General features: G+C 39.2%; 1 protein-coding gene across 1 annotated transcript; it reads left to right on the plus strand.

The window, feature by feature from the left end:
- Positions 1 to 425: 425 nt before the first annotated feature.
- On the plus strand, positions 426 to 2,752 carry LOC122051859 (protein ESKIMO 1-like). The gene is made up of 5 exons (XM_042613163.1): positions 426 to 1,139; positions 1,260 to 1,431; positions 1,526 to 1,725; positions 1,806 to 1,964; positions 2,193 to 2,752. Exons 1-5 carry the CDS (start codon positions 571 to 573, stop codon positions 2,575 to 2,577), a joined length of 1,485 nt encoding a protein of 494 aa, XP_042469097.1. The 5' UTR covers positions 426 to 570; the 3' UTR covers positions 2,578 to 2,752.
- The last annotated feature ends 7,479 nt before the right edge of the window (positions 2,753 to 10,231 follow it).

The following is a 10,231-nucleotide window of genomic DNA, read 5'->3' on the forward strand; positions in this document are numbered from 1 at the left end:
GATCATTAATCATGCTTCATGTGTCAGCTTGTTATCTTTTTGGTGTTGTCAGTATAATTTGTACTCTACAAAACATACTTTAACCATCTACAAGTCAGCTTCATTAATGAGAGGGCATTATGTACATGACAGATCATAGACTTTGATCCTAGAACCACTAAATACAGGACAGTGAATCTGAGTTGATTAATTTGGGATGTTTGACTTAAGGTTGCAATTATGTTATTAGCCGTTTGGGTTAGCACAGACTAATTGATCTATAACAAAAATATTAACATTAGTTAATTAACACAAATAAGATATGTTTCCATTTAATTAGTCAATTAATCTCCTTTTTTCTGAAGCTTATTTCTTACTCATAAATTAATTCGCCAAGAGAACAAGAAAGCTTAACCACAACGAATCCCTTTGACACCTACCCCTTTAATCTCTTTCTTCTCTTTAATCTAAAAAATCGATCATATTTCAACTGCTCTGTCTCTGCATCTACCTCTCTTTCTATCTATTTATTACAATTTCTTGAAGCTTGACTTCAAGCTTTCTACGTAGAGAGAGAGAGGGAGAGAGAAGATGTTGCCTCGCCGGAAAGCGTCGGTTTTGGCTTCCGAGACGTTCGGAACGAAGCAAGGCTCGCCGTTTATCGGAGGAGGCGGCGGTGGCGGCGGCAGGAAGAACGGGAGGTACTCTGTTTTCGTGATGCTCATCTCCGTCTTCCTCTTCGTGACCTTCATCTACAACGAGGACGTGAAGTCGATCGCCGAGTTCCCTTTCAGCAGCAGCAGAGGCGCGGGAGACAAGCCCGCCGGCGTGGTCGACGAGCTCGGCCTCCTCGTCGTTGACCCGATGATTAGCGACAAGGAAGCAGACGCGGCAAAGGCTGCTGCGGCGGAGGCGTCGATGGAGGAGGAGCAGGAGGAGGAGGAGGAACGGAGGGAGGAGGTGATGCGGGTGGTGGTGGACGTGCCGGCGAGCTGCGATCTGTTCACCGGGCGGTGGGTGCACGACGACGTCAACTACCCTCTCTACAAGGAGCCGGCGTGCGAGTTCTTGACCGAGCAAGTCACGTGCATGAGGAATGGTCGCCGGGATGACGACTACCAGAAGTGGCGCTGGCAACCACAAGATTGCACCTTGCCCAGGTAAACATAATCAAATATTTATATTTATAAAAAAATATTAAATTTTATTTTTTCAGAAAATTGTATTAATATTGATTAATTGGTGATAAAACCTTTTTTTTTTTTTTTTTAAAATTAAAGATTCGATGCGAGGGTAATGTTGGAGAGATTGAGGGGGAAGCGGTTCATGTTCGTGGGTGACTCGCTGAACCGGAATCAATGGGAGTCGATGGTCTGCCTGGTCCAAGCCGCCGTTCCACCCGGCAAGAAGACCCTCACCAAGAACGGTTCACTCAACGTCTTTCGCCTCCACGTAATTAACTAGCTTGCCGATTCAATTATAGTTAATTAAGATGAATGATGCGATTAATTAGTTGATTAATTGGATGGACGTGTACATGCTGCAGGATTACAACGCGAGCGTGGAGTTCTATTGGGCTCCGTTCCTGGTCGAGTCCAACTCGGACGACCCGAACCAGCACAGCATCCTGAACCGGATCATAATGCCCAAGTCGATCGCCAAGCACGGAAAACATTGGAAGAACGTCGACTTCCTCATTTTTAACACTTATATTTGGTGGCTGAACACGCTCGACATGAAAGTCCTGTACGTTATTGTTAGTCATAGTTGTTGAATTTTGAAAATATATACTTTTATAAAATTGTGAATTAACTTGACTGGGTTAGGCGAGGATCCTTCGATGAAGGATCGACGGAGTACGATGAGGTCGAACGGCCGGTGGCGTACCGGAGAGTGCTGGATACATGGGCGAATTGGGTGAAGAAGAATGTGGATCCAAAGCGGACCACGGTGTTCTTCATGAGCATGTCTCCGAACCACATCAAGTAAGTTGATTTTTTTTGTTGTCCTTTTTAATTAAAATTATAAATGAAATTAGCAGTTGACCAAATAGATATAATTAATCAAGACAGGCGAAATTTCTACTCGGTTACGTTGCTAGATGTTTCCCACTTCTGAACGTCTCTTTTGAAAATTAATCAAGATTAATTATTGAGACTCTGATTTATTTATGATTTAATATAATTCTAAATTAAATCCGATGGTGGTGGTAGGAGCGAGGAATGGGATAATCCGGCGGGGATCAAGTGCGCCATGGAGACGCAGCCGGTGGGGAACCTGTCGCACCCGCTGGACGTGGGCACCGACTGGCGGCTGTTCGAGGTGGCGGAGGAGGTGCTGAGAAGGCTGAACAAGAAGGTGCCGGTGTCGATGGTGAAAATCACGGCGTTGTCGGAGCTGCGCAAGGACGGGCACACGTCGGTGCACACGCTCCGGCAGGGGAAGCTGCTGACGGCGGAGCAGCAGGCGGACCCGGCCACGTACGCAGACTGCATCCACTGGTGCCTTCCCGGCGTCCCCGACGTGTGGAACGAGTTCCTCTACGCCCGCGTCGCCTCCGCCCCGTGGCCTCGCGCCCAGAAAGCAATGAATGAATGAATGAATGAAGTGATGATTTATCGTCCATGCAAACATTTAAAAAATGTTTCGTTCTTTTGAAGGGAGAAAAGAACAACTTATCCAGTTTCGCAGGTGGATTTGATGTGATGCCATTACCGTTGTACATGGGCCTAAAGATCGATGATCAAAGATCAGAAAAAATGTATTTTTGATTCCTTAATTTTGTTTCGATACATTTTACAACAACTTTGTTCTTATTTAACATTAAGATTCCACTTCCTACAAATAAACCGTGCCGTATAGTATTTTCTTGGTTGTCGTAGATTTCCAGCGAAGAAGATAAAAAAGCACTCCCAAAAGCTCTTTCAGAAAAGATCGACCACGCAAACCACTCCTTCCATCTGTTCTTTATTCTTCATCTTCCAACATTAATCCAAAAATTCTTCATCGGCAGTTTTTTTTCCCTAAGCACTAAACCAGCACAAAGCAGCCCACAGAAATCGTTTGTTTTTTCTTTAATTTCTTCTCCTTCCAGCCCTCTCTCCTAGCAAACCTTCTCTTCTGTGTTTTTTATTTTATTTTTCAAGCAACATTTTCCTTTCTTATTCCTTTTTCCAGCAACAGCACCAAACTCATCAATTTTTTTTTTAAAAATCAATAGGGCGTCAGTGTGTTTTTTTTTAAAGCAACACATCAGCGTCTTTTTTTTTTATTTTTTTTTAAATAAAAAAAACTCCACACCCACATATCTTCCTTTAAAATAAGCAGACTTTTTAATAATATTATTTTCTATCACATATATTAAATCTTAAATCGATGAGCAATTACAACTTATAACTACCCAAACATGAATATTATTAAATAAAATAAGTCTAAATTATATTATGAATATTTTTTAACATGTTAAGTATACTTTATAGTATTATGAAACTATAGCGGTTACAATATAAATATTATTGAATATGCTAAAATCCTCCCCAACATTTTAGGATTTAAATTCAAAATTGACATGTCAAAAAAATTGAAACTAGTGTGTCTAAGTGTCAAAATTGGTCAAATGAAAACAAATGTGTCATTTCACAAAAAGGACGGGTGGGATGGGACACCCCTTTGATGATTCCAATAAAAAATGACCCTCTTATAATTATTACCTTTTTTAAAATTATCACATCGTTACAAAAGTGTCTTATTATGTCTCAAATACGGTATAATAGGTAATGACTCAAGTTTTACACAATTTCAATCATCTAATCGAACTTTAAAAAAAAATAAAATTAATTTAGTCTTGATAACAATATCTTTTTTGAATTTTACTATAATCATTGTCTTATAATAGATAGAATAACATGCACTAGTTTACTTCATAACGAGGTTAAAAATGATCTTTACTATTTTTAAGATACAAAGATTGATTTCTCTTTATTTTATAAGTGCAATGTTGACTGTATGATATTTCTTTTTATTAATGATATTCTTCTAAGGTAATGATATAAAAAGACATCATTATTCTACTCTATCTTTTAATCACGAATTTCCACTCATTTTTTTTATTAAAATTTTAAAGCTTATATCCTCTTAGAAAGTAAATACATTGTTGGTATTTTTCAAAGGGCTAAAATGGATGATGCACATCCTATTTTTATGCCAATTGATGTGGGAATATAGGAACCCACATTTGATGTTGCCTGGTCAAAGGTCTGGGTCAATATTTAAGTAGAGATAGAGGTTAAAGTAAACATTGACTCCTCCAGTTCAGTTGCTCCACTCCTTCGGCGCAATCGCTCGACTACTCCGGCCTAGTCGCTCAACTCCTCCAATTCATTTAGGATTTACCTCTTATGTGGTTTGTTGAACCGCTACTCCCGACAAATTTGGACAACAGAGTAGTTACCTCCCAAAGGACATGGGCAATGCAGCAACGTATCACGAGAGATGTGGGTAACGTAGTTGTTTCATCCGAAGGACATGGGCAATGTAAGTGTTCATTTCAAAGTACGAGGAATGGGAAGATATAGCTACAACTTCATAAAAGGACTCTCGCTCTCGTAGGCACAGGTTGCAAACACAACTATTTGGACCCTTTGATTATTTCATCCCTTTAATCTTCCCTTAATCCCTATGCTAACTTGAGTGTTGAAGTGGTTATGCCGAGTCCAATCTCAGAGTCAATTCTAAGCACTTCACTGAGTTAGGTGCAAGACTTTCTTGTAACCCCCATCATCGTGTCATCTATGATCTTCTTCATGGCAGTTTCTTTTCGTTGTTTTACCAGATCACGATCTCAAACAGGACTAAATTTGGCGTCGTCTATAGGAATCATCTGAATTGAGATGTTAAGATGGCGGAACCCAAGAGAACCATCAAGGATCCCAACTTTGCAGGTGATGTAGCTTAAGGCGAAACTATCAGGATGGCCTGAGGAGACTTCCAAATACTGATTGACTAGATAGTATAGTGATCTCTGCAAGGACTCCCTCTGACAAATCTGACTCTTTAAGAGGCACCCACAACTTTGATAGAGGTTCCGCCTATTCCTAGTCGAATACCAGTGGATCCAAGGAGCCCTCTGTTGGGAATTCAATTAAAGTCTCATATTAAAAATATTTAGAAAAGATTATGAGTTTAAAAGGATGTAAGATATCTCCATTGGCATGAGGCCTTTGGGTAGAGCCCAAGAGTAAAGTCATGAAAGATTAGGCCCAAAGTGGACAATATCATGTCATTGTGGAGATATGAACATCCTTTGGACACAACAAATGGTATTAGAGCCATGGTCCAAACCGGATGTTATGTGGGGTGGCCTTGAATAAAGTCACGAGGAGGCTCGGAGTAGGTCAGGATGATCGGATGGTCGCTGGGAGACCCAGAGCAGGCCAGGGTGACTGGATGCTCGTGGGAAGGCCCGGAGTAGGTCAGGGTGATCGGATGCTCGCGAGAAGGTCTGAACTATGAGAGTAATTGTGGTCCTTCATTTGAGCAGAGAATTGTTGGGGATTCAATCAAAGTCCTACACTAGAAAATTTTTGAAAAAGATCATAGTTTTAAAAAAATATAAGATATCTCCATTATCATGAAGCCTTTTGGGTAGAGCCCAAAAATAAAGCCATGAGAGATTAGGCCTAAAGTGGACAATATCATATCATTGTGGATATATATCCATTCATTTTGGACATAACACCCTCTTTATGCCGCCTTCACCAAACAATCGAGCAAGACTACGATCCTACCCAAAGAACACTCGGATGGATTAATGGCGGGAGAAACACTTCCTCATAAATAGAATAAAGGCAAAGAGTCTTTTCCTGTTGAGGAGAGGAACGCTCAGAGCACCCCTTTCTTAAGAAATGTTTTGGATGACGAATTACCCTATAATTTTTGAAGTCCTCAACTTGAGAGATCAACTGATGGAGATTCGAATCGGGGTCGAAATAATCATGGTCAAAGATGTTAGGACATATAGAGAGCTAGAGGAAAGGGGGGGGGGAGGGGTGAATAGCTTTGATCACTTTTTGAACTTGATTTACAGCAGAAAACTTAAAGTAATACTAACACCTTCATTTTTATTTGGTCTTCACCTCCTTTAGGTGAATAATCAAGGGTCCGACTCTCACAATTTCATCCATTATGAAATTCCTCTTTGAAAACTTTTCAAAGATAGAGAAGCCTCATGCAAGTTCGAAAAAAAAATACAACAAGAACAAAAAAGTAAATACACAATACTATGAAACTTTGCATGCTTGATCTCTTGTTGCTCGGAAATATTTCTTGTTGACTTGTAAATGTAGTAGCACTTCACCTTAGAATTTCCAACAACTAGCATGAACAAGTATGCTTCAAATCTCATAAAAACCCCTTTTATAGGGTTACTTCAACGCCTCCTAATCAATTAGGCTTATCCCTAATCAATTGTTACATCAGACGACCATTCAAAAACTTGTAGAACAACTCTTTTTCGAATGCCTACTCGATTTGTGAGCCATATAAATTGATTAGGAAGCATTTAATCAATTGATCCAATTGATTCCAATGCTTTCTATTCTGTGGTGAAAAGATCCTCAATTAATTACTCTAATTGATTGGTTTGAGCTTAATCAATTGCTCAATTGATCCCAACACCTTTGTGTTATTGCGACAAAGCTCCCAATTGATTACTCTAATCAATTTGACCATGTTGACTCAATTTATCCTTTTTGTACTTTACAAAAATAGCTCATAATTGATTAGTTAATTATCCTAATCTATTAGAACAGTTCCCAATTGATTAGGAAATCTGCCTAATCAAATTGAACATCTTCTGTTCGCTAGACACACTGCTCAATTGATTACTATAATTGATTACTTTGGGCCAATCGATTAACTTAATCGATTGCCCAACTCTAACTCCTTTAATATAAGTTTAAGGTTCCTTTGTATAAAACCCAGTTAACCTTGACCTATTGGGATTTACTTACCAAGTGTTCGGTCAATCTTTGACCCACTTGAACTTTCCATCTTATGCCAACTCCCATTGGACTTTCGATCACCAAGTGTTTGATCAACCTTTGATCCACTTAGCTTTTTCCCCTTACCTACCCTGCTATAACTTCCATTGCCTAGTTCTTAACTATGTCTTCACTGCTTAGCCTTGTTAGGATTTCAATTACCTAGTTCCCAACTAGGTATTCATTGCCTAGCCCCGCCAGGACTTCCACTGCCTAGTTTCACTCACTATGGATTTTTCATTCCCTAACCTCCAGTTAGAACTTCCTATTTCCTAGCCTACAGTTAAGATTTCTTATTGTCTAACCTCTAGTTAAAACTTTTCTAGACAAATATCTGGTCCTCTCTTGACCTACTTAACCCCGAGCCAACTTGACCTTAGTCAAATTGGTCAATCTTGATTTGAGGACGATTGTACCAACAGATGACTCAAGAGATATCAGATTGGTACCAAGCCTTGAATGAAGGTAGGCCCCTCGATCAGTTTTGGTGCACAAGACCTAAAGGGGTAGCTACTCCTCATAAAGATGCACTGGTAGTACATGCTATTATAGCTAACTATAACGTGGTGAGAGTCTTTGTCAACTCAGGGATCTTGGTGAATATACTCTTTGAGAAGGTCTTTAACTAGATGTAGATAGATCAGCATAAGTTACGACCAATCTCAACGATGTTATTTGAGTTCACTAGGCATGAGGTGGAGCCACTGAAGCAGATTAATCACCCACTATCCTTGGGAGAAGAGTTTCGAAAGCAAACTCGAACTATTATCTTCACCATTGTTAATGTCCCATCCACTTACAATTGTAGGATCGTAAAGATGATAGAGGAGGGGGGGAGGGTAAATATCATTCTTCACTTTTTAAAAAATTGAGAATACGTAGCAAAAAAAGAACAAAAAAAAATACAAGTGCTAACACAAGTAGTTTTACTTGATTCAGAGTCTTCGACGACTTCTACTCCAAGGCTCGCGCTTATTGAGTGCTTTCGTTAGACAATCATTATAATCATGAATGATAGATATAGAAATTAAATATAAACTGTAGGAAATAAATGTATACTGACAATACAAAAATGGAAGAATGATGCGTGTCTGCAAGTATACGGGTATCATCAAGTAATAAAAATATCAATCCCACGGGGGCTGGATATAAGCACTAGAATCTAAACACAACAAACTAGCTAAACTATTAAAAGATTTAAGATTTCAAGCACAAATGTAAAGAGAAGTAAGTAGGAGAAAGAGAGTGAAAGAGAAAGAGTGTTGAGGAACTTGGTTTGGGAAATGTTCTAGGGGTTCGATTTCATTGTGATGCTAATCAATGTATCATGGATCATCTATCATGTATCCTCTATTCCTATGTACTTGTAGGAATTTAGATTCAGTACGACTCTTGCAGGTCAAGCCGGAATGCTATCTTAACTCATATACTATGCTACTAAATAGAAGTGATTCCTATGAAGTCCGGTAATGAGATACCCCTATCAATAAGGCCCCTCGATCATAAATCACAAGAACACATTAACATTCAATAACATAGAGATAGAAATAACAATTATGTCCAATTATCTACCTTCTTATGGAGAATTGCTTCTCCATTCAAGATAATGTCCTAAACGTCCGGAAACAAGATACCTTTATCACTAGGGCCCCTTGGTCATACGATGTAGGGCATTCCCTCTATGGAATTATCAATTCTACATAAACATTCAATCAAAAATGGAAATTAAGTTCAAGCACAATATACATACATAAGATCAAATATATACATAATATAACAATGTCATATAGATAGAAAATTGATAAATTCATTAGTTTTACATCAATTCATATCACAATTACTCCTTTAATCATAGAATAAGAGATCTACTCTATAATTAGGAGGAAAGAATCCAAAGACATAAAAGATTTAAGTCAAAATCACCAAAACTTAAGGAAGAAAGGGAAGAAGGCTTATGCTATATGAAGAGTGGTTTTCAGATCCAATCTAAGCTTCTGGAGAGATGGAGATACTGAATTTGACTTCGGATCATCTAAGAAAGCGTTAAAGAAGTCTAGATCTCATCCAAGTTAGATCTCCCCAAGGGAAGAACCTTATTCCCCTTAAAAAGGGGAAGACCTCCCCTTTTATAGAGCTGGGCACGAGCCTGGCACAACCCATGCCACGATTGTGTGGATTCCACACGACCACAGTTTTCTTTGGCTCTGGAAAGTCTACACGGTTGTGTGAATCCACACGGTCGAATGCTACTCCTTCTCTGTTTCAATGACACGACCGTGTGGATTCCACACGGTCGGGGTTTGCTTCATCTCTACCTTGTGGTACAACCATATGGGTTCACACAGTCAGTGTCTTCTCTTCCTCTAGCATGTGATACGGCTGTGTAGATTCCACATGACCGGACCTTTTTTCTTCATTTGTTCTCTGAGTTATCAACAAGCATCATTTTCACTCTAAAAGTGCATCATATCAATAAGAAAATATACAAAGAGTAGATCTATGATAAAGAAGAGTAGTTATGCTGAAAATATGATAGGAGGTATAAAAATGCATAGATCAAGCGCAAATAAAGTATGTGAATGTGCGTCAAAATATGCATAAAAGTGTATATAATCTTCGTACATCAAAGACTTGAGTGTAGCTTGTCAGAGCAGCTTTTCGGTATCCTAGAGACCTTTTCGGAGCAATGCACGAGTATGAAAGTTGTAGGAATTAGTGTGTAAAATACTGAAAATGATTAAAATTGGACATAATTGAATTTATTTAGGAAAAATAAATTTAATTTGGTGAGGAATTAAGAGGGAAATAGTTTGATATAAATTTATACAGTTTACTAAATTTTTTCTAGATTTTATAGGAGTTTGTTTTATAGTTTATGGGGATAAAGAGGTAAGATATCAAGTCTATTTTAGCTTAAAGTTGGTCTATCAAAACCTATGTTTCAATTACAATCCCTAAGTTCATTTTTGGTGCCGCCTCTTCCTCACGCACGTGCACCTACCGTCATTGTACGCCAAATGCGCGCGAGTTCTAGCGCCTCAGCCTTCCTTGTTGCTGGAGAGGAGACAACGACTGCCGCCCCTTGAGACCTCATCGTGAGTAATCAACAAGGTGTCTGTTCCCCACCGACATCGAATGAGACACTATCGCAGCAACCATGGTCATCATCAAGCTGCAAGAAATGTCATTGTTGCGCGTCCTTGTCACCGCCA

The sequence above is a fragment of the Zingiber officinale genome, chromosome 3A, assembly GCF_018446385.1.
Source record: "Zingiber officinale cultivar Zhangliang chromosome 3A, Zo_v1.1, whole genome shotgun sequence".
NCBI lineage: Eukaryota > Viridiplantae > Streptophyta > Magnoliopsida > Zingiberales > Zingiberaceae > Zingiber > Zingiber officinale.